Here is a 27,214-nt window from a genome sequence, read left to right as displayed (position 1 = left end):
AGATCCATTTCTTTTCTGATGTTTATAATTCCTTCTGGCAAGCTTTCACTTTCACTATTATGTTCCTTCCAGGAACCCCAGGTCTTGTGCATGGCTTCCTTCAGTTGGTTCCTTCCTTTCATTGAATGTATTTACATTCGGTTTTAGTGTTAGGTGCATTTATAGATATATTAAATTTTGCTCCTATTAAGGAATAATTTTTTCAAATTGATTGCCTTCTAATATCATACTATTGATATTCTCACAGGCTGTGTTTTTCTTAGTTCTCTTAATTCCTGGTAGGGTATATATTTCCTGGCAAGGAATTAAAACAGATGAATTAGAGAGACTAAAAAGCACACCACAACTAACTAACGCGAGTGGTAGTGTTAAAATATTATGGCTGTAACTCATTATGTACAAGAGCTGCATTTCAAATGGTACATGTTCCTATTTTTTTCCTAATTGTTTACTTGCTTTAGAATTACTCTTCACCATTCTTCACAGCCTAAGGTTTGAATTAAATCAAACGAAGGGAACGGTGTCTATTGAAATAGCCTTTGATGTTAGTTAGCACCAGTGTTGACTTAAGTTTCTTTTTACCTTTTACAGTAAAACCTCTTTACATCGTAGTGGAAGGGACCTAAATTTGGGCATTTTGATGTATGGAGGTTCACTATAGAGAGGTTTTAGTGATAGCTACCATTTTTTCATATCCTTCGGAAATGAAAGGCACTACTGTCTTTTAAACCATTATATTTATGTGTTTAAACACACATGCATGCATCAGTGAACATATATTTATTATTTAATGATAACAGACAGCGAACGATATCGCATGATTTTTACCATGATTTTAGAGAAAATGATGCGATCTCTCAATTCAACAGTCACTTAAAATGATTGGGATAGTTGGATACCTTTTTTTCTAATTTACTGTTAGGTATGGTCTCATATTGAACAAAATGGCCACAACTAATGATTAACGTGAAAATGACTGCATAATAAGGTGTATAAGAAAAAAAAGAGAGAAACATTTATTGCTGAAAGTATCATTTTTAGCTAAAGCAATATTTAGCTAAAATATTTCCTGCTTCTTAAATTTTACTTCATATTGTCCAGGTTTTATTTTTCCCCTCTATTTAAAATACTCAGTACCTCTCTCTCCACATGCAATATTAGGCTAATAGTATTATATGTAGTAACCACATTCTATAGCTTTTTTTGTGTGCCTGAATTAGAACTTTTCTCATGAAATACTCCAGCCAAAACTCTTCCTCATAGATCCTACGGATTAACTCAAAAAACATTTTTCCTTCCAAACTTTATAAAATTATTTAAAAGCTCACGGGGATATTCTCCATGTATGTAATCATGGCTGCGTTAATGGTCTCTTGTTGTCTCGGTACGATTTGCGGAGGTAGTCAGGCCATCTCGGGGGTGTTTCCTTGGTATGATACGTGGAGGTTTTACGATATAAAGAGGTTCACTATAGAGAGGTTTGCCTATAAATTTGCATGTAAATCAGACGGGACCGTAGGGGTGGTATGATGTATGGAGGTTTATGATGTAAAGAGGTTCACTACATAGAGGTTTTACTGTAGCAAGATATTTTTTTCCTTTAGCCACTTCATGGTTTTTAGTTCTCTTTGTGAATTTACTGCTCCTAACTTATTTTTTGCATTTATTTCATTATTTACCATTTATATTTTACAGATACGTGAATGAGAGGCAAGAAACTGAAGGAAGTAAGGTCAATGTTTTCTATTCAACCCCATCTTGCTATTTAAAATCTTTGAATGAGGCAAATATCACTTGGCCAGACAAATCTGATGACTTCTTTCCCTATGCAAGTGATCCTCATTCTTATTGGACTGGCTACTTTTCATCTCGGCCAACTATTAAATATTTTGAACGCCTTGGAAATAATTTCCTTCAAGTGAGTTTGTGCTTTCAAAATGAGTTCAATTTGCATGTCACTGCTACCTTTTCATTACTAAGCTATATTATCTATAGTAATTACTTCTTACAATATATCAGGCATGTGATTCACTACTTTGGATATTCCTCTGTGCTGATATAAATTAAAATTGCACCAAAAGGCTCTCCTCTCTTTTATGCATCTTTATTTTTACTATTAAAGATGTTATTTTGCAATAAATGATTAAAGACTTCTGTTAGTTTTTATCAGAGGTATTTTACTGATGTTAACTTGCTGATTTGTTGGTAATAATGAAGCTGATAATCCTGGAAAATTAATTGCAATTTTTTATGTTCTCATTTTATTAATTTTATATGCTCAAGTAAATTGCTTGTAATTGTTGGATCTGTTTAATTTTGAGTAGGTATGCAAGCAACTCTATGTAATGGGAGAGATTGGACCTGAAGATCAAGTGGATTTAGATACCTTGCGAGAGGCAATGGGGGTTATGCAACATCATGATGCAATTACTGGGACAGAAAGGCAAAAAGTTGCTCAAGATTATGCTCGCATTCTTTATAAAGGTTTTGAGGAGTGTGGTGCTGTGACTTCTGCTGCTATCCAGTAAGTATCCGGTTCTTATGTTATTGTATAACTTACTTCATGAAAGTCCTCACCTTTCAAAGATGTCAATATATGCTCCATCACAGATTAGTATCTGAATGTTCCAGTTGTCTTAAATTTTTGTGTTTTTAGTGAATTAAACGGCATTAAATTGTGTGATAAAACATTTTGGCATGCATTTCATTCAAACCACGGTTCAGAATCCAACTGCTTACAGGCTGCATGAGGACCCCTAAACTATTTCATTTGGCTTGCTCAGCTGATAGGAATCAATAAATATGTTACTTATATTAACCCCTTCACGATGGAGCCATAAATGTTAGGAAATGCTACTTCCCTCCTAAATGCCATAAAATATTTTTTGCATTGCCAGTATGTAGCATTCACTATGCTAGAATCCTCTCAGGTACCCGTTTCCCTAACTTTTGTGGGGGCCCAGAGAAGTATTGAGCCTTTTTCTAGGGCATCGGGCCAAGAGAATCTTATGTCTTTCCCGATAGGGGACCCGGTCCCATCCCAGTTAACCATTTGTGTATGCAATTTTTTTGCTAAAAACATTGTTGCTGCAGCAATAATATTTATTGTATCGGAAACAAATTATTTGAGTATTTGCAGTGCCATAACAGATTTTAAACGAAAATTTACCGTAGATATCAGTAGAGTTCTATTTAAAATTTGTTGTTGTAGAACTTTACATAAGTTATGTACTTATAATGCTTAATTTGCCAATTATGGAATAAGTTTATTGTTCTCCTGCACCAACCAGCAACTGACTGTGAACCCCTGATGTGAGTGGGGCAAGCTCTGCGATGAAGGGTTGGAATAATCCTGTCCTGCAGATCTAGAATGGTATCCAAGGCTTCCAGGGGCCGTATTCTGTATCGCCAAACCGATTTGGTGCAGCACCGATTCGTTGGGTGGGACGTCACACCAACTCCCGGCAAGCAGTGGTGCGATTCTGCACGGACCCGATCGGTGCGACACAGACGTGAGGACGAGAGATCGTCGGTAGCCTTACCAACAGCAAAAAGGTGTCGGTACGGCCACCGACTAGTGGGTTTCAAGAACTCCCCGGCGTGCATTGTACGTTTTATTTTGTTTTTATCTCATCACCGAGTAAATAATGAGGTTTGCTGCAATGTTATCTTTTTCTGCCACTTCGAATAGGCCACTATAATTCACTGTGTCATCATCTATATTGATTACAGAAATATAAGATATTGGTTAATAAACATGAGGTTTGCCACCATATAATGACTTTCTCTCATTTATGTTACCACTTTCACTCGCTTGTTATAGGATTTCTTTCACTCTATCATCATTTATTTGCTCCTTTAACATAAAAAAGATATTTTTGATTAAATATGAGTTTTGCCGCAATCTTATCACTTTATCTCACTCTGAATAGGCAACTATTATTTCACTCAATCATCATTTGGCGTTTCTCTCGAAATAGAAATAAGATCTTTTATTTAAATATGAAGTTTTCCGCAACGGTATCAGTTTCTTTCATTTGTAATAGGCAACTATATTTCATTTTATCGTCAGCCATTGATTCCCTTGACAATAAAAGAAGATATTTGTTAATAAGTATGAGGTTTGCCGCTATATTATCATTTTCTCTCACTTGGAATGCACAACTTATACATATGTATTTCACCCAATCACAATTTCTTTACTTCCTCGTCATTACACTTCTTTTAATTACACCCAGCTCCATATTTTTATAGCAATTTCCTTACTTGTTCCTCTTATATAACATTTACATTTGCTTTTGAATCCTACGTTCACGTTCCATGGTATGTGCTCTTTCGTCTGCTACGGTGCTAATGGCATAACCTTCCGTTGATAACATATAGACGGATCTTACTTAATGACAATTATATTACCAAATCATGAATAAATAGCAATATACGGAACCAATATGTAAAGAGACTACTATCTCTAGGATAGTTTCAATAATACATTCCACTAACAACAATCTCCATCACATACAAACTATATTGTGATGTTGTAATATTGTTTCCTTCGATTCTGTAGGTACAGCATTACTACCACACATTACATAAGCATTGTTAATAACTTATCCAATATCGATTATCTTAATCTAACAATAAGTCGTAATTTCTGCAAATAAAAAGATTTAAAACGACAACAACAAACTGTGCCAATGAGTCTTCACTTGTTTTTAACCTTCTTTCATTGGTGGAGACACGTTAGATGACTTCTAACTTCGGATTTGTTCGGATTTTCCCTGTTTGGGAAGGAGGGGAACCATACCGACTGGTTTGAAACCGACGACCTTACAGAATCGCTGAAAGTGCCATCGTCGGTACGGAATGATGACCAGTCGGTGGGCTTGAAAGGGAAACCGATCGGTGCGGTACCGACGAAATACAGAATACGGCCCCAGGAAGAAGTTCTTCATAACATATACCCTCTAGGCCTGCTTGAGGCTAGCCTAGCGGCAATACGTTTTTGATATGTCATTCGTTAGTTTGAATAGAAAAATTGACACTATTTCAAAATCTCGTTTGTTCATTTATGTATACAAATTTACGCCTCGAAAAACATTGTTCGTAGCAAAAGGGATAATTTGATTACATGTTCAGTGTGTTTGGCTCTTAAGTCAGCTGATTATTATATTATAGATATTTATTTTATAAAAGCATTTATGGAAAATAGTATGTATTATTTTCTATACATTTCTCCAGGGTTTTCTTCTGCGTCAGATTGTTGGTTGACAACAGTTTCGCTGGCTATCCTGCCAGCGCCTTCAGGTCGAAGGTGAGGAAACTGTTGTCAACCAACAATCTGACGCGGAAGAAAACCCTGGAGAAATGCAGAGATCAAACCATCGCCGCGGAAACCTACGCTCTAACATTATTTTCTATACTTGCACCATTGCTAATTTGAAGATGTTGTGTACAGGTTAATGTATATTTTTGCACTAACTAGGGCCACTGATATGAAAAGTTTCCTAACCCCTAATTTATGTAGTATGTTCCTCTCCATAGGCAGATCTAGGTGGGCAGGGGCACATGCCCCTCCCCCCCCCCAGACCCTTAAAAAATATGCAAGATTTTTAACACGGTACCATTATCATTGCATTTGTTTTGTATTACGAGGTATCCTTGTGCCCCCCCAGAACAAAATCCTGGATACTGCCTTGCTTGTGCCCCTCCCAGAAAGAAACCCTGGATCTGCCCCTGTTCCTCTCCATCAAAACTCTTCATCATTTTAGCTCTATTTTTTTTTTGCTCTAAGCTCCCCAACTTATTCTTGTCTCCACTGTCGTCAAATTTTTATTGTTGATATGTAATGAAGACCCATTTTTCTCAATTTTTTGCAGAAAATTAATGAATCATCCTATTATGAAAAAGCACCAGGATACATCCACTGAGGAAGACTCAACCAGTTCAGAGGAGATAGGAATGAAAACAGCAGATGTCCCCACCGTGAACTTCACCTCTTGCCTTTTGCTAAATATCAGCCAGTGTGATGTTTCGGAAGGATCAGAACCATTCATGGTCACTGTTTACAACCCTCTCAGTAAAATGCTTAATCACACTGTTCGCATTCCTGTTTCAGGGAGTGCTTATGTAGTCAAGGACCCTAGTGGTAGGTTCCTGAAATTGATTTTTATATTTTCACTGCGTCATGGTTGAAATATTTGTTGTTTTATTTATGATGCATGTGCCAATTTAAAATTTTGATTATTCAATAGGTGAAACTGATTAATTAATTGATTAAATTTTCATTGAATTAATTGATAAATTGTGCACCTTATAGAATGGATAAATGGACTTTGCTCTATGTTCATTTACTTTAAAATAATAAGTTTATGATAGGAATGCATAGCTTTGATTTATTCTTATTTACATAATACTTAAGTACATTAGAATTATTTATACATATTTATATCTTTCTCCATTCTAAAATTTTTGCTGTCAGGTTTGATAAACAATTCATCTCTAATTCTGCAATTTTTTCCCTATCTGATTGAAATGTTTGTTTAAGCGTTTGTGTGTTTATTTTAGGTGCTGAGATCGGTGCTCAGGTTGTTCCTATACCAAAAGAGATTCTAAATATTCCTGGACGTGTTAGCTCAGCAATTAATGAGCTTGTATTTGATGCTGAACTTTTACCAGCAGCTGGTTTCAAGCAGTACACTGTAACTCAAGGGAATAAAATAAATGGCTATTCTGAAACTTTCGAGATTCATGGGAATCCCAAGAAACAGAGAGCAGGACGCGGAGAAGTCATTACCCTCGGAAAAGGGGTGAGAAAAATAACTAGTTCAGGGTTCCCACTTAACCGTGAAAACCTTAAAACCGTGAATTAGCCGTGAATTTAGTCTACCGTGAAAAAAACCTGGAAAAAGCCGTGAATTTCATCATGAAACCTTAAAAATCTCTCCAAATTGGTTGTAGAACCACGATTGACAGATGAAAAGAAAAATCGATATTTCAATCATGTTTCAAGGCCGAGCCACATATAGACACTGTCCACACATTTATCTACACACGTGTATTCGAAGGGCAGTTATTGGTCCATGTGCCATGACGACACATTGACCTGTAATTGGAAGACTGGTAACCAGTAAAGTGATCATTAACCCGAGCGAAAAATCAGACACTTCTTCACTTCTCTGCTACCCTCCATTTTCCCACTCACAAGCAGGCCCTGCATTTTGTCGACGATGGGTGACGTCATGTGAGATAGCACTGTCATTGTTGCTTTTGCACTCACGGGGTCTGTCGGGTTTTTTAAATTTGTAGTTAATGTACAGCCGATGACTGTTACGTGATCGATATTTCTACCCAAAATGGCATATCGACAGACCGTGAATTTGGCGACATTCAGACCGTGAAAACCGGGAAAAAACCGTGAATTTTATATTTAAGTTTAAGAGTGGGAACCCTGCTAGTTACATGCGTAAAATTTGTGAGTGTTTGGATTATCATTTGCTGATATGAAAAATGTTTTATGCTGTACAGAACTTCAAAGTTGGAATTGGAGCCAAGAGTGGATTGATGGAATGGATTGAAAGAGGAAATTTGAGGGTTGATGTTAAACAAGAAATGTTATACTATGAAGGAATGGATGGTGATAACTTAATATTTGCTAATCGAGCATCTGGGGCTTATATTTTTAGGCCCAATGGCACAGAAGCCAAGCCCATTACATCCTCAACAAGAGGGATCATTGCTAAAGTGCATAGAGGTAATGTGAAGTATATTTTTTTAAGCACTTAATTGCCCATGCTATCTTCTATTGTACATAGCTATTAAAATGCATCAGCTCCTATGTATGCTAGATAGAATTGCATTTTTACTTGTACTCTTAAGAAATTCTTCTTACTTTTCCATCGTTAATATGTCATGAGTAGGGACATGCAAAAGGTGGGGATATTTTGTAGCCAAAAGTGGTGTTATTTTTCTACAAAAGTGATGTTGTTTTGCCCTGAAATTGGTGTTATTTTAACGGCAAAATAATTGAAGTGGATTGAGAACCATCCTTCCAGTGGCCCACCTATTTCCCTAAATTTAGGATATTATTGACATCTTTTACATTTGTTTCCTTATCTGTTAACACAGTGCTATAGCAGGAAAGAAATCTTCTCAGTCCATTTTTGCAGAGGGGATCCAAATTGCTTAAAGGTGCTTAGATGCAAACGATGTCTCAGACATTTGAGCACCTGGATTGCTTTAATTATATCCACTGAACCCCGGGAATTTTGCTTTTGTAGTAATTTCTGTAATTATCCCAACCCCAACATCAACTTCTCTGTCTCCATTGATTCCAGTCCATGAATTTTTTGTCTTTAAGTCAGAGTTCATGTCCGTAGACGGAACTTCTTGGGGATCAAAAACTGAGATCTTTTCAAATACCTATTTTTCTGCTTAGGTCTTCTACCATAAGAGAACTAAGTTTGGCTGATGCCTTTTCAGCCATCTGCATAGGTATTGACTTTACAGAAGCTGCTTTAGAGGTTGTCACGTTTTGCAGATGTAATAAGTGGTTTCATCAAAAAAGTAGTCTTATGAATATTCTCGAGGCTCATTTTTAACTTCCTTAACCCTTTCAAAATGGTGGAGTTCTCTCCTTAGCATGAATGTAGGACTGCGCTCCATGAGACTCTGCAGTCCCCTCTGAATGGAGCATTTATCTTGGACATCTGTTAAGAAAGGTCTTGCAGATAATCACACACTCTCAACACCAACCTTTTCTGATCCTTCCTAGTGGGGATTTCACATTATCTTGGACTCTGAGGGTATTTGGTCTCCCTTTATAACCCTATTTTATTTATAACCCTACCAGCAGCATTGGTTCGCTGTCAACTCATGCTTTGTTTATATGAATTAGCTATATGGATGATTGTTGCTTGCACCAAAATGGCAGACTTCCAATTGAATTCCTCGTTTTATTCTGAGAATTTTAAAATTTTGAATGAAGCTCTACCGTCAGCCTTCATGAATTTAATGCATGAACAATTTCCGTGTTGATTTTATCCTGAAATCGAGATATAAATTAATATTTATGGTAGGATTTCATTTTAAAATTGTAAATGCTGCTCAAAAGACAAAGAATTCAATTCTTAGTTTGTATTTTTTGAGAAAGAAGCATATATTTATTTCACAAACTAACTGAATGAACAATTGTATGAATTCAGCGGTCCCTTGCCACAAAGAGGGGTAATATGATACGAGGGTCTAGGTTCATGCTCCTGGATTTCAGCAGTTATGGCCTGTGTTGGGTCCCGAAACTAAGACTTTGAGAAACCACAAATGTCATAAAAGGAGGAGAGCAAGGAAACGTGCATTTTCGACATTGGTTTGCCTGCGTAGGAAAATCTCAGATGAAAATTTTCATCTTTTTGTCTCCCGGGTCAAGAAATGTCCTGCTGTATATTTTTGTCTTAAGCAGCGACTCAAGCATAATGGTTAACTCTTTTTAGAATGTGAGCATTTGGATAGTTTGAACCCTCCAGTAATGTTATTAAGTCAACCATCAGATTCCCATGGCATTTTGGCTAATTTGTAGACATTGTATGAATGCAGTTTGGACATCCTCCTGACAAACAAGTCACCTTATTTCCTCGAATGTGTTTCTTTGTGGAAATCATGAATTTTCTCCAATTCATGGGCGATTTTCACCAACTCAGACACAATTTTCATAATTTATTTTCCATCTGCTCATGCTTCTCCAACGAAATTGTTTTTCGAGGCATATATTTAAGCCGTAATTTTTTCACTGCATTTGCCGCTCACCAACGCGACGAATTTCTGTGGGCCGCAGTTCACGGCACAGCACCGTGAAATCCAGAGAGTCTTGTCGGAAAGTGGCCTGAATTTTATGGCGCTGTGCTGGGAACGGCAGTCGGCGATAAGTCGTTTCGGCTGAAAGCTGCCTCAATGTAGCTCCGTGTGTATTTCACGGAATAGACGGCGCACAGCCGCTTTTTGCCGCTTTCAGACTTTTGCTTTGCTCCGGCCGTCGTCAACGGCACGGCACTGTGCTATCAAATAACCATTGGTCTCAATGCATGTCTTCAAACGAGTTGAATCGTGCAGTTGGCACGGCGTTGTTGACGGTCAGCAAGACAAGATTCAGTCCGGCCCCAGCGGTGCGCCGTTTAATACGCACCATTTGCGTGAAATACACACCGTGCTACCTTGAGGCTACTTTCAGACGCGACGACCTTTCGCCGGCCGCCGTTCACGGCACGTGGCGTGAAATTCAGGCCACTTTCAAACGAGATATCTCACGGTGCTATGCCGTGAACGGCGGCCCATGGAAATTCGTCGCGTCAGAAAGCGGCCAATGCAATGAAAAATTTACGGCTTAAATGTACGCCTCGAAAAACAATTATGTAGGAGAAGCATGAGCAGAAGAAAAAAATGGTGAAAATCGCGTCTGAGTTGCTGAAAGTTGAATGAATGACCAGTTTGAATTGAAATGAATTGGAGGAAATCGCAATTAACATGAAATTCGCGTATTCGCAGGAAAACCCCGGAATTCACGTTATTGCATATGGGACTTTTGCATGTCCCTAGTCACGAGTCTTCATTCTACTCTAGTTTTTCATTCCAAGAAATGAGTGTTTAGCTCTTTCACTCTCACAGTTACTCACAGAATGCACGTCATATGTGTTATATATATACTAAGTGTGTTTTTTTTGTTTGAAAGTAATTCACTCATGTTAAAATAAATTCCAATCAATTTGCAGGAGAAGTAGTGGATGAAATTCATCAGCAATTTTCAGACTGGACTAGCCAAGTTGTGAGGGTTCACAAAGATAAGAACTATGTCGAGGTCAATTGGGTCGTTGGACCAATACCTATTTCGTAAGTATTTGAGCATAAAAGGTGTTTTCCATTGGAACATCGACTGTTCAGAATTCCCTTTTAATTTCAAAAATTGCTTCTGATGGAGTGAAATGTAATGAGAACTCTCTCGTTGCTGTTTTGATTGGTGGCCATGTTCCCATCATTAGCATGGATGCAATTAAATTTGATTGCTTTAAAATTTAATGTTTTATTTAATTAGATAAAGGATACTATAAAATGAAATTATGTTATTGTTGTAGTAATATATTAAAAATTTGAAATCGTGGATTTTCAGTGTTGTTAAAGGATTATAAATTTAGCAGTAATTTTAGTGCTAGATGCACGAATGCTAGATAATAAATTCAGATTATACTTGAAAAAATTATTGTAAATAATATTTCTTCTATATTCTCAATGAGGTGTGACAAAGTTAGTATTTTGAAAAACATCATCACTGGTCAACAATCCTAAGATTGAAAACATTAGCTGATAGGAGAATTGAGTGGAGGGCTGCATCAAACCAGTTTTCAAGCCTATTTATTTCTTCTCTTTAGCCTATTTATTTATTCCTTCTTTAGCTGTTCCATGTATTTCATTCGAGATCTTCCTTTTCCATTCTTGCCATCTACTTGTCTTTTAATGATTGTCTTCATCAGGCCGTCATGTCTCAAGAAGTGGCCTTCAAGGTTGTTCCGTCTTCATATAACAAAATATTTTAATCAATCATTAAAGACACCACTTTTAATTGAGGAATGAAATCAAATCTAATCATTACTTAATTTATATTTACTCTGATACAAAACTCATTTGAGCAAGTAGAAATCCCCGAGTAATATGCTTACCAAGGTGCATGAAAAACTGGCACTATATTAAGAGTTTGGATTCAATAGAATTAGGCAAAATGAAAAACACCTCAAAGCCAGAGGAATCTTATCATTGACATTGAGCTTGGTGTTAAACCTTCTGTCACAAGACATAGTTATTCCTCTCTTTTCACCCTCTGATTTCTCCCATTCCCCAGCTCACGGTTGCCAGACCAGCGAGGAAGACTGACTCTTGAAGTTGTGTGCAAAAGTAGTCGGAAGCTATGTCTGTTGGTTTTTATTCAGGCTAGCATGAATGAAATATTGTCGATTTATAACATCTATCATTGCTCAATCAGTTTTAAGTCAATTGCAAGTTAGGCAGGGAGCCTTGATCCTTTCAGTTGGATCATGGTCTTATTTAAATTATACTTTCATGTTATTTTAATTTTTTGTGTGATATAAATTATATTATTATTATTTTTTTAAATATTAAGTATAAACAGTCTTGTTAATAAAATGTATTTGTTACAGTGATGGTATAGGAAAAGAAGTCATCATGAGGTACACTACAAATATTCAAAATGGTGGAGTGTTTTTCACGGACTCAAATGGAAGGGAAATGCTTGAGAGGAAAAGGAGAGCCAGTTTTGATGATAAAACTGCTATTGATGAGATGGAAGATTCAATTGTTGAACCTATTGCCGGAAACTACTACCCAGTAACATCCAGAATACGCATCAGAGGCCCCATGGATGGGCGACCAGCTGTGTTCTCTGTCCTTACTGACAGAGCTCAAGGTGGATCAAGCATTAAAGATGGACAAGTAGAACTGATGGTAACTATGTATTTGTTTTCATAAGTGCACATCTTACAGTGTTCACATTTGAGATTTCTTCAATGCTCTAGTTGCAATAATGTTACATTTATCTGTTACACATTCATTATATGTTTTTTTTATTTTTTATTTTAAAGAAATATAACCACATACAGCATATACTTGCCATTTTATAGTGGCCAGGTAACAATACATAAATTAGAGGACGAAGACGCAATATAACATGTAGAAAACAATAATTACATTTACAAAAACAAAAGGACAACAAGAAACTGCAGTGACAGACTACCTCGGTGACAGATAGGATAGGGAAAGGCTTACGAAGGATTTCAATGGAAGTGCAAAGGGGTCAATGTGTGGAGGGAGTGAGTTCAACACAGAAGTAATGCGGTAGAAAAACGAGCGTTTAGTGAGTGAAAGTCTAGGAATGGGCATGTGGATTAGGGGATGAGAACGGGTAGGGCGGGGTGGAACTTTAAAATTGATAAAAGAGAGCAATGCTGGGCAGTCGATGGTGGAATTGAGAATCTTATAAATAAGTTTTAAATCAGCTGTGAGCCTATGGGTAGTTTTTGCCCCTCATTTAGATTGAAATCTTCTAGCCCTCTCTTATTTCATTCGTTTTTCAGATTTATCAATGTGCAGTATGTGATATTTTTTTATTAGACATCAATAAGAGTACCTTCGTTATCACTTAAAATGTTATGTAGAATGTTATTACATTCTGGACTTGTGAATGCCCATAAATTATTTGTACATATGTATTTAGTGGCAATTACATAGTATCAATGAATTACTTACATATGTATTGAGTTCTCCAAGGAGAATGGGGAACTTGCATGAATTTTTTTTATTTCACAGGCGGACAGAAAATTATTTTCTGAATACAACAAAGAAAACCGCATGTATATCTGAGTTTTCCTTCGCGAGATATTTAATGATAAATATAACGAATTTTAAAGCACGGGAAAAACTCCCTCACCCCCCAAGCCACTGCCGACGAAGCCTCGATGACGTCAAAGGTGCCTAAACATCACGCGAAGCTATTGTTGTGATTGTTTGTAATAGTTGCCAGCAGTTGTGAGAGCTTCGTTTGTTAGACGTGTTGATTATTTTATATTTAAAGATAAATATCCGACGATAGAGGCTTGGAAGCCCTCATAATTTGCATTATTTATAATATTAATATCTGAGTAAGGGCATAAAATATAAAACTGGAGCAGTCCATCAGCCAATGCCTCTGCCGGTTTTTTTTCCTTTCCGAGACCCCACAGGAAAATAGGAAAACATCAAGTTACAGGGGAACAATGGAAACGTGTTTCATCCCTACCCCGTCTCACCAACTGGCCTTGATCGATCTCCCAGTTTATGGAGGCCAAATGCTAGGTGAGTCATCTACTGAGCCCGAAGATATCTCGATAGCTTTCCACAATTGTATGACACGCACGAGGTTCAAAAAAAGAAAGAGATCTAACGCGACGCATATATGACAGAATTTAAGTTTTTAAGCTCTAATTGTTTGACACAAAGATTTATAGTTACAACAAGGCTACTAATATTCAAAATAGTCCAAACAGGACAATTTCGGAAGAAACAAGCGTAGCATAAGCGCATTCAAACAAGACGAGACGGACTGGAAACTTAAGGCAACGCTAACTGCGTATATCACATTGCTGCGCCTTCGCTTTGAAGGCAACGACGTCACATGCAAGATTGGACGTGTTCTTCTCGTGCTCCTTTGCTCATAGCCTCGTAGCTTGAAATACGGAGGGGAGGGAGCGCGCTCCTTCCCCTCTGTATTTCGTTGCTTGCTTCGAAGACGGAGGGATCGCGCTCCTTCCCCTGGACCTCTTTTTCCGCGCTCTTCACTAATAAGCATTTCTGATTTCTTCCATCCACAATTTAGTCCAACAATGAACACACTAGTTCGAATTTTTTAAAGCGCAGGTTTTGATACCAATATAATTTTCAGTTGCAATAATCCTCATATTAGCGTCTGAAGATGATTTTTGGAAAATCAGGTCCTCAGCGTAATGAAAATTTCTCGGCAAGACAGGTATTGACTATTGACCAGGTATGTCATTCAAAAATACACGTTTCTCTACGTTTGATAACCGATTACTATATGCAGTATAAATGCTGCGGGATGCCCACTCGTGGCAGTAAATTTAGCGTGCCCTCCGGAGCGAAAAACCCCCGCGCGATCTTTTCCATGTTCACCTCTGGGGTACCGGCGTGACGGCGCGATGATTACAAGAAAAGCAAACAGGAGCATTTTAAAAATACATCACTAAGGGAGAAACTCCCCTGCCTGCCGCTTGTTTTTGACCTAGGATTACAGATGACTGACTCACACTGAAAACCAAGGACACTCAGTTCCCCTTAGACTTGCGACCGGAGAAGGGGAGGGGGGGAAGATAAGAAGTTTGTGCAAGAGGCGCACCCTCATTTTCGGCTGCAATTTCTGGGAAAAAAGGTGCGCCTCTTACACGCGCTTATACGGTATTCTTCCACTACGCTACTCAGACTTCAATTGTTAAAGGCGATAATTTTAATAATTTATTGTGATTGTAACACTGAGCTGCTTTCATGTGCTTCTCAAGTGAACGAATTTTGATCAAAATAATCACTTTCTCAGTATTTAGTCTTTTATGCGTTTATATGATTATAACTTAAGCAAGGAGGCTTTCGCATACTTTATGTTTTGGCTGGTTAGTATATACCATAGGAATATTATGATGTTGTTGCTCAAGTCGCCTGTGACTACGGTATGGTATCATCCTTATAAGTTATTATTATTTGTTATTATGTTTCTAACTTGGTATTTGTATTTCTAATGAAGCAAGCGTATACATTCATTTCAAACAGAAATTCTGTTAGGATTTGCTTACGTCCTTCTTACTCGACTTGAAAGGTTTTATGAAATGAGCTGCAGTTCCACCGATTTCAATCTTGCCTTAAACATAAAACGTATTGCCAACAAACACATTTCCGAATACCATGTAACCTAATTAATGCAAGTAGAGAAGTTAATTAATGATGCTAAGTAAGTATCCTACATTATCCCGAATTCATCAGAGTATATTTTAATGATTGCAGCCAAATATGATAACTGAATCATCAACGACATAGCAGCGTAGATTTATTATACCAATTCACACTAATTCAGCAGCGGAACATATTATCAAGGAATACCTGTTGAAATCCGAAAATCATTGAAAATGGAACTTTTAGCTGGAATTAAGTTTTCCTCGTCATACTTGGAATACGTGGAAAGGAATACATCTTTACCGATTGACGGATGTCGGAGAACTCTGTTGTTACTTACGCAACGATTAATGCCCATCAGCTTAACTAATTTCATATTTTACGTGTTTGCTTAGATATTTATAGGATGAAACACTTGGAATATCAAAGCGGCCTCGTATCTTATGTCATAGATTGTATAAAAAGCATCAACCCGAGTCGATAGATGTAAACAAAAGTCTGCCATGTTCACAGTGAACGACTCATGATTTCCAGCTCTCTGAAAAGAACTAAGATCACTCATAAAGAGCCAAGGTACAAACTTTTTAAAATCTCTCCGAGGAATTACCCTCGATCTTTCCTCCTGCATAAAATGCTACAATGTGTTTGGGGGAATATAATGAACATTAATTTCACTTAAACGGAAGCGATCAAATCCCGAGACTGAAAAGGATGAAAAAATACCTCACCCACCCAATGACCCGTTCTCCATATAGTGAACCAGGAAGACTAGTGTTGGGTTGCTGCATACACCCTAAAACCATACATTTTCCGGGCACAATCCTTGTGGAGCGAAAGTGGCGCCGCTCGATTTGTTGCAAGACTTTTGCAAATTATAGTACAAAACCAGTCGTATATAATCATGTACTGTATTTGATGGTTGTAAGATCCAAAATAATCTTTCTTTTTCCAAAATAATGACTCAAAAAATCACCTGCGTATTGTATGCGATGGTTCGACCTTATTGGGTTAATATTCAATACTGACTCCATTATATTTAGTGATAGATATTTATTATTCAGTTGAAAAATTTTGTAGTTATTCACTGCTATTATTATTTATCGTTTATTTATTATATAATATGGTATTACTCGCATGTTGCTCGCCTCTGCGATATCGATATCCAAGGAGTTTGGAGCGAGATATCAAACAAGCTTGATCGTATTTGTATGATGAAGCTCATTTAATATCTTGCTTCGATATAGTTATACTATCGTATGAGAGGAATTAACTTCAGTTGCTGCAGTGTCGTGCCTTCACACAGACTTTTTTTTTGTGTACCACACTGTAATATAGGGTGTCTCTTATATGCTGGTGCATCTTATAGGCAATCAAATACTGTAGGTGAAATTTCAGTTTTCATTCTTAACAAGAAAAGGATTATTGGGTTCACATTGTAGCCATTCAAAATGGAACTGAATAATGAAGTCCTCATCAATCTTCAAGTCTCCTTTTCTGCATGTTCTACTTTTCATGGAGTGGCATCCTCTTTTGTCCTTTGTCACCTGGTCGTGGCTAATCTTGATCATGGAATCTTTCAGGTCCACAGGCGTCTTCTGCATGATGATGGATTTGGTGTTGGAGAGGCTCTAAATGAGAAAGCTTATGGAACTGGTTTGGTTGCTCGTGGCAGACATATAATCATGCTTGGACCAATGGCTGCTGATGTTCCTGTGTCTCCTGTTTATGCTGAGGAGCGTCAGGTGGCACAAGAGATGCTACTTGCTCCGTGGCTGTTCTTTTCAAAGATACCAAAATCTTATGGAGGCTCGATTTATGGTTATGCCAGAGAGGTAGGTTTATAATGGGATGTCATTGACTCAATTCTTACTAAAATCTTGTTTATTGAGGTGGTCTGTCATGAAAGATTTGTTTAATATAATTATATTTAAATTAAATCATAATGCCCTGTAGAATAACTGAGTGTTCTTCAACCACATTCCTTTAATGGCTTGCAGTAGTTTTAGTAAAAAGTTGTATATGTACATCAAGAAGGAAATTGTGGTGATCTTTCCATTAGAAGAACTTTCAAATTCTGCTAGCAAAATCATCTATATGAGGGAACACTCAAAATTAGAAATTGGATTTCGTTATGTTAAACCAAGAAGATATGAATGAAAAACGCATACGCCAAATTTCAGAGCTCAAATTCGATTTTTAACCGAGATAAGTAGCTTTAAAAGTCTGCTAGGAGCTTTGGCCACGCCCACGACACGAAACGTATTTCTACTGGCTGACGCCGTGTGATTTGTGAACCTCAAGAATGCCGCGGGAGTAACGCTTGAAAAAGCCGTAAACACATAGGGTTCGTGGAAATAGTGACCAAAAGTTCATCATCATGGTGAAAAATACGTTAATTTTGTTCTGGCTGATTATCGAAATGTACTGACATTATCAACTGAGGCTCGATGAACAATTTTTTGTCTTAAAACGAATCATTTCATTGAAATGAAACTTCTTAAGATGAAATATTTAAAGTTTTGATAGAGACAGTAATCACGGCAATTATAATGGATGCTTTAATTTGTGGACATACCATCGTAAAATCCTTTACTTATTAAAGGTTTTTAGTTTCCGGATGTAAATTATGAAATAAATTAAAAAATATGCTATAGTTAAAGCTGTTTTCTTGTTCTCTGAAGTGAGAGAGTTCGGGGTTCTCTCAGTTTCTTTTAGGATTAGCATTCAAATTTCGTTGGAACAGCATTATTAAAGCAGAGGCCTCGGTTTGGTCAACTGTGCTCCTGATAATTCTTCAAGTCAGTTTCGTTCTATAAAAAATGGTAAGCAGTTGTCATCAAATTGATACAGGAACTCAGAGATGGGGATTTTACGCGAAAATATCCGTTAGTTCCCTTATATTTACATCTGAGCTACACGTACAGTTACTTTCAAAAGTTTTAGGACAAAGTTTGTGGCACCACTTATGCTTTCTAAAGAAAATTTAGTATCCTATACTACTATCATGTAGTTTTCTGCTGTGCTCCACTTACATTCCGCTTGTGAGTGAATATATATATGGACTCAAAGGGATAAATTATTTTATACTGCAAATTTATCATTCCACTTCTATTTATGCATGATATATATAGAGATTATTTCGTATGCATTTACTGCATACTTGAACCGGTTTTCATCCTTACTTTTTTTAATACTTACTTTTTGAGTTATTTTATGCTACCGAGGCGGCCTAGTGGCCATCGACTTGAACTATGCTAGTAAAGGTTGAGGGATCAGGACTGTCTTTCATAATTTTTTCAGCTTTTTCTCTCGTTTTCTTTCTTATTTACAGGTTTTTTGTACTTGTAATTTCGCTGTCATTGCTAATACGCTTTCATTGAAGCCAATGCAATTTTTTTAAATTAAGAAGAAAAAAATGGTGGATAAAATCATGACGTCGGCATTAACGTGCAGTTTGAAGTCTAGCGAGAGGAGTCACACATTACATTGTATAATTTGATAATTATTCTTTCTCGATTGATGATAGTTAAAATTATTTGCTAGTATTCATTCAGTACGCATTTGCCTTAGTTTTCTCTGTTTACTATAAGATTAGAAAAGTTAAAAGAGAAAGAAAAGTTATTATTTACTATTTGTGCTTCTATTTATAAAACTGGCGGCACCGTAACTCAAATGTGCTTATTTCTGCTTGTTGTGAGTAGTACGATATTTTAGTATTTCCTGGAGTACAAATTTGTGATTGTGATGTATTACTTTGTACTATTTGACTCATCACCAGGTGAGCGTCGAAGACCCTTTCCGTTACAGTAGTTGGCTTTTAATGCGCAAGATAGAAACAAAGAGTGGAAACCGGGGCAAATATGTAGTAGATGCATATGAAATAATCATTAAATTCAGCATAAATTGAAACATAATGATATATTTGCAATTAAAATTGAAATTTCCTGTTGAGCGCGAATGTATCTAAGCACATACGAACTTTTGTGATGTGTGGCCAAAGACAACAAAAGGAGTCATGGAAACTAAATCCCATTTAGAAGCAGATGAGGCTTACATTAAAATAGCCCTCACAAATTCTATAACAGTCCATCTCGGAAGGAATATGCTGTCTCCGTGCAGCGTCGCACAACCACCTTCCTCGGTCTGGGTTGTTTGACACAACAAAAAATACTTTTCTTGTGTTTAACGAGAGGTAGATTCACATTAGGCACACAACAGTACACGTAAGGTTTCCTCCCACTCATTTAAAATTCTCCGTTTCATCTACCATTTATTTATACTCGAAATAACGCCTACGATAATGCACTCCTTATGCAAGCAATGCAGATATCATGAGGTTCACACGTCATCAACATGGCGTCACCCGAGAAATACGTATTTGGCGCGGAATTCAAATTGTAACTTCAAACTCTTCTAGGGGCGAAATTATTCAGCGCTCAATGGTAAAATTTGGTGAGAGGCCTTCTTACACCCATTGCTTTATAAATCAAGCATAATATTTGGTTGTGTAATCCCTTCTATTCACTCTTGTCTTACGGATGCTCTGATATTTAGGAAAACTCATGGTTCTCCAATATTAGTTTTTACCTCGACATGCCGTCCTTCATTAATTATGCCTGTACCTCAGTATAAATGTGATATTTTTATAATCATTTAAATGATTAATGTACAAAGGTTTTGCCATTGAGAGGGAGATTTGATACTATGCAAAATTTATGTACCTACATTTAAGTAACTTATACTGTTTGTCTAAATTGATGGGTATCTTATCAGAATTTTGACCTCCACAGTTGGACCAGAAACAAAATTGTCCTTCATATTTTTTAGGCAAAGTGCTCATATTTTTGGAAAGAGATACATAAGTTATGGTGAATATTGCCTTTAAAGCCCTAATTCGCTAGTTTATGCCCATTTTTAATGCATACAAATTAAATAGCAAAGGCAGCAACAAATCAAATCATTCAATCCAGCTGTCATCTGGTGAGAAACAATTTAGAATTATTTTCTCATAAAGTGCAATCAATCATTAAAAGTTAATTAAAAAGGCAGGTGATTGCTCTGCAAATTACTTACTATTCGTATACCACGTTTTTAATTGTATTCTGTAAAAATATTTTCAGTTTGTTGGATTGAGGTCCAGTCTACCTCCAAACCTTCATGTTCTGACTTTGGAGCCATGGACTGGAAAATCTGTTTTATTCCGCCTGGAACATTTTTATGAAAAGGATGAGGATAGTGAACTTTCAAAACCTGTTACCTTAAATTTGAAGGTGAGTGGTCATGTGGGATTTTTAATAGACATTCGAAGAAGAAAGATGAGGAATGGACTGGTGAAGTCTGGCATCACGGCAACTGTCTCCAATTTAGATTACCATGTTTTTTTCGAAACAAATTCAAGTTACAGAATTTTCTGTAATTAGGAATTTGTAAACTTTTTTTTTATTTACAGAGCACTTTTAAGCTCTCTCATCACTACTGACAGTTGCTGTAAGGTGTCCACAATTCAACGTATTTTTATTCTGAGCCTGGTGTTAGCTTTACAAAAAAAAAAGTTTTTTTTAGGACTGGAGCAGGTGGCATTGGCATACCTAAGGCTTTTCCACGATCTAATTATTTCCAGTGGCGTAGACTCCATGGGGCCTGAGTGGGCCCGAGCCCCCTCAAAAATTCGTTATGGGTGTGAGGAAAAAATGTGTCAGGCTTGTCAATTTTCCCCTGAGTATGGTGATTCAGGTATCGAGATTCGAGTTATCAGGGTTCTAATGTTGAATATATGACTCTTCTAAAATGCTGAAAAGACTTAAAACTCATGACTAAAAAAATTTCCTGGGGCAAGATCCACTGTTTGCCCCCCCCCCCCCCCCCCTCCCCCAATATTTTTGTAAGTCGGCATCTGTGATTATTTCTCATATTGGCCTAGTCTAACTTGGTAAATAAAAATATGGGCTGCATGTATTATGTATCTACCGATTTGATCGATAGATTTTTCTTCCTCATAGGAAAATCTACTAAAATTGGTAGCATATTAATTGCGTAAGCTTGGTTTCGTTAGTAGTAGGACCTGCCCGCCTTTGTGACGGTGCAGGATTCCTCGTCCCTTCCTTCCTTCCCCGTCCTTTCCCTGGAGGCGTCGTCAGGCTCTCATCGCGGCGGCGGCTCCTTTCCTTGTTCCTTCCCGTCCTTCCCCTTCTGGTGGCAGAGGAGAAAAGCTGATCGCTTATAGTCCCTGCCCCAGGAGTGTATCCTGCGAACCCGACCCAAGGGTTTCGTTCCTATTGCATGTATTATGTATAACTGTGCCTGTAAACAAAGTATACAACTCTAAATTCTTTATTTTCTTGACTTGAAGTCTACTCACTCGTGTTCCTAAGATGAATTTATTATTTGTTGTATGAAATATTGTGAGTAATGGGGCACGATAAACTCTTCAAATACATACTAGGATTATGTTCTGAATGGTAAATTATGAGTAAATATGTTGAGTAAATGTACTTTCATCATATATTTGCCCAAAAATCTGATTGCCCAAATTGCCCAAGTTGATTAATTTCATTCAAATGATTAATCAAATTGAATTTTTGAAAATACAGCTACAAGAGTGTACAAGGTAATCACCTATGGGAAACATGACCATCCTGGGGAAGTTCCATGATTTGAAAGCCAAATTTCGGCTTTAATATTACCTGACAGCACAATATGAGTACATACGTCCCAGTCAGCACAATTTTAGTCATACATTTTTAATACACTGTGAAATGTCCTGTAAAACAAATGTATTGCAATTGTAATACAAAGCAGAATTATGAATGTATTTTAAATTGTATTTCTTTTGCAACATAACTGTATTACAGTTGCGAATACAAGATTCATCATGCATTTCCTTTAGAGTCATAGTTAACAGTCCCTCATTAATGGGCTACTGTTAAATATGGACCTGGATTTAACATTGTTGCTATACATTTTTCGATTCAGTGCAGCAAACTGAATTGCAGTGTAATTGCCTCTTGATTCGTTTATTGACTTGGTGAAAAACATGTGCACGCAGAGGTACCAATGAAAATTTCATGAGGTTGCACTTCCCTTTTGGTGTAGAGAGACCGGAGAGCCACCAATTGCAATTCTTATTCGTCACCAGTCAAAATCAAAAGGAACGAAAAATCGTTGAACTTAAGTAAGCGCTTACTTTTACTTACACGTGCACAAGAACTTGCTGATCTAATTCACGGCAAAAGTGGCACAGTGCTTAGTTTAAAACATAAGTAGGATCGTCCTTCTCTTGTTTTTCAAAGGAAATATGTGCATGGGAAATACAATGACTCTAAAAATTGGATTTCACTTGTATTTCTGTTCTGTATTACTATCGTATTGCAATTTATTTGTTTGGAGATTTTGGAATACAATGTTAATACAATGGTTTTACAAACATTAACACAATATGTAACTTCACCAGAGATTGACAATTTGTATACAAGCGATTTTGCTGACTGGGATAAATCATTAATTTCTTGCCTATTAACATCCTTTCAATGTACTATAATGTGAAGAACTGATGTCGAATCAGGAAAAATTATTGAACTTTCACTCAATGCTTCAAGTTAGACCAAAAAGATTTGTTTGGAAAAATTACTTGCAATGTGTAATGTCATGACTTGACCAGTGCATTGGTCCCAGGTGTGAGCAGGTTTTAAAATCCACTGAGATACCTTTGCATTTTTGAAGTGTGCTGTCGTTGGATATTATGTGGCTATTTCTCATAAGTTAACAATTCTTTTAAGGTTGGAATTTTAAGGTTAGATTTTAATCGGAAATTTATTTTTTAATGCAGATATCTGTTGTAATGGATGCTTGCAAAATTAAATTAAATTTTAAATGTGGTTGGTATCTGAAAGCAAACTAGGTACTTTGATAAAAAATAGTGGGAAAGTAATGAAAAAATAAGCATGTATCATAAACAACACTATTGCTATAATTTCTTACAATGGTGATTCTCTATGATCATACTGTCATCATAATTAAAAAGTTAGTGTAGTGGTGAATTTTTGCATTCGTTCTCCTAACCATGCTTTAAAGTATTTAATTTTGTGTATTGATATACAGGTGGTCCTCGACTTTCGTACACTCGACTTTCGTACAATTCGTACGTTCAAAATTGACACCTTTTACTTGACTTCCGTACGCAGAATTCGGACTTTCGGACGTTGGTCTGTATTTTTTTTAAATTCCCGCAATGTTTATTGCGCATCCCAACATTTAATTGTTTCAAATGGCTGTATATGCGAACAATACGAACGTTTGCAATGAAGGGAATTGTTAGTAGTTGACTCTAATCTAGGTGATATATTTGGGAGAGAGACTGCCTGCTATAGGCTCCTTCATCAAGAGAAAAAGAAAGCCTTCATTGGAGAGATTTTTCAAAAAAGTTGACTAGATATCGTCAAATAGCTTTCAATAAAACTGGTAAGATCTTCTTTCGAATTGTGTTTTTTCGTTTGAGCGCTGTTTATATCACCCAAATTCCGTTAGTCTTTTTTGAATAACATGCGAAATATACGCGATCACGAATGTCACCTGCCAAATGTCAAATTTTCCCCGTAAACACATATGACTCATGTATGAGGTCATTAAGAAGTCTAACGAATTTGTACGACTCCTACAACAGAGTCCCAAAATACCTCATAATGATGTCTCCATGAGGTCATATGCGCTCGTATAAAATTACTTTTCGAGGCCTCACACGACTCTGAAAGAGCTCATACAAGAGGTCTTATAGGACTCCTAAAAGAGATCCAATATGATATAGGTGCAAATGTGGTGCCTCCACGTGTCTGATTATGAAACTACCTGGAGAACCAGAAAAATGATCCACTTCGTAATAATTCCGATAGATGGCTTTGAAATAGCCGACAAAAACGCCGGGGCCCGTACCAGCCCATTTATTAAGATTTCAAAATACTTTACGCATCATAATTTAAGAAAACTCTCCGATGACATAAGTATCCGACGTATCCAATTGAAATAAAGCAAAATATGACATTAAATGAGAACCATAGGTGGAAATAAGGCAGAAAAAAACAAAATGGAATAGACAACCTCATGATATTTATAAATTTATTCTTCAAAATATTAAGTCAATAAACAAATATCACAAGTTTTTGAATTCTTCCTCTCTGCATACTTTACACGGTCTCCGCCTGATGCAGCAACTGCCTCCCCACTCTCTCCAAGGCGACACTACTTGCTGATACTGGGTTCCATTTCATAACAGAGGCTGAAAAAAAACATTGAACTTAAGTTTGTTGAGAGTTATAATTGGTAACATGATAACATCAAATAAACCAGATAATGACTATGTATCTCATTAGCAGTCCCTAAATACTCCCACGGCCGGTTTTAACACCGAAGATGACTGTTTTAACTTGGTTAATTTTAGGAGTAACCGAGTGAACTACTTGTGATTAACTCGAACACTTAATTACATTACTTTTGCATTAGAAAGCACTTAGAAGTTAACTTAGATACATTGTGAACGTTATTTCCATGCTTTATCGTTCCATTAGTTACATTACGAAGTGAAATCAAGCAAATTGCAAATCGGTTAGCACTTTTGTTTGTGTACGTCATGATTATGAGAAGTTTATAAACTTCAATGATCTTAGGGAAAACTTTTATGAACCCGAGATAATAATAGCACTGCTTGAAAACATACAAGAAATGATCGAGATAGTGATTTTAGCGGAGATAATTTAAAATGCGATAACAGCAAATTTATAAGGATACGATGAATGAAATGAAACATGAATAACAACAAAATCACGTTACAAAACTTGTACCACCTAAATATTTTACATGAATATTTACCGATACTCAATGATAAGCATGAACTTAAGCAGCTTGGACAATAGTATAATTAATGGATTTTCTCGTGAACAAGTGGAAAAAGAATCGTACACATAAAATCATTGAAACTTACCTTCCAAGTCTCCGTGCACGTAACACATCATGATGTCCACGAGGTTCGTGCCGATCTCAGATCTGATGGTATCCTGATTCACGTTCGTAGACACAAGGAAAAACACGAGCAAGAACTAGGACATGGAGTACACATTATATTAATCATAAACTAGGCATCTGAGCTCAAGGCAGTAGAATAATAATACGACAACACAATGGCAGCCCTAGCGGAAAGTGGAAGTGTCCGCTTATTTAATAGAATCGGAGGGAGAAGTTTACGAACTCATGTCTTAATTTAAAGAGTTATTGAAGGATGAAAAAATATAATATATGCAGAAATATATAATTAAGATTGAAATTATAATTCATTAACATATACATGACGTGATTTTTCAGGCCTCATGTGTGTGAGATCTTGAAGACCTCATGAACTGTGAGGTCTTCAAGACTTCATGAAGTATGCGATCTTTAAGACATCATTCATGTGACCTCATGGTATACGAGGTCTTTAATACCTCATTCATGTGACCTCATGAAGTGTGAGGTCTTTAAGACCTTTTCATGTCTCTTAATGTGGAGTCTTAAAGGAGTCCTACGTATGAGTTCATATAAGACCTCATCGCGAATACTGTGTTGACTGGGTTTGTGTGAAAATTAAAAGGTATCCAGAGTGCGGGTTCAACATGTTACTTGCAATTGCATTTTGATATGCTTCTTGATGTGTCCTTATATTTATAGTGGACGTAATAAGTAGAATGTCTACTTAAACGGCAAGAGGAAGTTTCACTCGATAGCCAACGGAGTTGCTTTTTTTTAAACATTTATTTACAGTTTCTGCGTATTTTTGAAAGAAATTAGATGATTTGAGGAATTTTATTAACATATTATTAAAATTTAGTGAATTGAAATAAAATCCGTGAAAAAAAGGTTTTAGTATGTATATTCCGCTCTTATGGAACGTAACCCCTAATTAGTATGCAAGTCAATGGTTCCAAACTAATGGTAATGGAACTTTCGTACATTCGACTTTCGTACAAGTTTTGGGGAACGCATTGTGTACGGAAGTCGGGGACGGCCTGTGTCCTGTCACCAGGCCATAAGAATGTTTGAATTTTGGATGGCTCATTTGTATTTTCTTTGCTTTCAGGAACTACTGGCATTCATTGAACCAAGATTTATTCGTGAGACAACCTTGGGTGCTAACCAATGGCTTGAAAATTCCAAAAGAATGACATGGTCATTGGAATCTAATAATATCACTGAAAATTCTGCTGGCATAGAAGAATCAGCGGAACCAAATGAGGGAACCTTGGACTTTGATCCAACTCAAGTTGTGTTTGGGCCTATGGATATTAGAACATTCATTATTGGTATCCCCTAAAATGCAAGTTGAAATAGTTGTGAATAATTTGAGGATGATTCTGAAAAAATATATAATTAATTGAAAGATATCTACTTATGTAATTTGTCATTGAGAAATCTGTGATATTTTTTGTTGCTGAATTTCTATTGTACCTGGAGACATTTGATAAATGGCTATTGAGTGCAAGGAAATATTATTTATTTCCTTGTGACATTTCGGTATAATGGCAATAATTGCTGGGAAATAAGTAGTACAGTTTTTCGTCTTCGTCAGTACAAGGAGAGTTCTGACTGTTGATGGTATTTTAGGTAACTTTCACCAATTTATCAGGAATAGAGGAGTATTGCAAATTTAAAATAGAAGAAAATAGAAATCACATTGCTTGGGTCCATTTTACCACCATTCACCACTTTC

The 27,214-nt window shown here is 36.7% G+C and overlaps 1 protein-coding gene across 2 annotated transcripts in view; it reads left to right on the top strand.

The window, feature by feature from the left end:
* LOC124160683 (lysosomal alpha-mannosidase-like) overlaps positions 1 to 26,991 on the top strand; it is a 63,348-nt gene extending 36,357 nt beyond the window's left edge. For both annotated transcript variants that reach the window (XM_046536655.1, XM_046536654.1), the window contains exons 8-17: positions 1,696 to 1,918; positions 2,325 to 2,524; positions 5,877 to 6,145; positions 6,565 to 6,806; positions 7,525 to 7,750; positions 10,758 to 10,875; positions 12,195 to 12,498; positions 17,067 to 17,318; positions 20,607 to 20,756; positions 26,585 to 26,991. In XM_046536655.1, coding sequence (XP_046392611.1) covers positions 1,696 to 1,918; positions 2,325 to 2,524; positions 5,877 to 6,145; positions 6,565 to 6,806; positions 7,525 to 7,750; positions 10,758 to 10,875; positions 12,195 to 12,498; positions 17,067 to 17,318; positions 20,607 to 20,756; positions 26,585 to 26,818 — 2,218 coding nt within the window. In that variant the 3' untranslated portion in view covers positions 26,819 to 26,991. The remainder of the gene's footprint in view (positions 1 to 1,695; positions 1,919 to 2,324; positions 2,525 to 5,876; positions 6,146 to 6,564; positions 6,807 to 7,524; positions 7,751 to 10,757; positions 10,876 to 12,194; positions 12,499 to 17,066; positions 17,319 to 20,606; positions 20,757 to 26,584) is intronic.
* Positions 26,992 to 27,214: the final 223 nt, after the last annotated feature.

Source organism: Ischnura elegans, chromosome 6 (genome assembly GCF_921293095.1).
Source record: "Ischnura elegans chromosome 6, ioIscEleg1.1, whole genome shotgun sequence".
Lineage (NCBI taxonomy): Eukaryota > Metazoa > Arthropoda > Insecta > Odonata > Coenagrionidae > Ischnura > Ischnura elegans.
The sequence above is the reverse complement of the archived record's forward strand: the minus strand, read 5'-3'. Positions and strand labels throughout refer to the sequence as shown.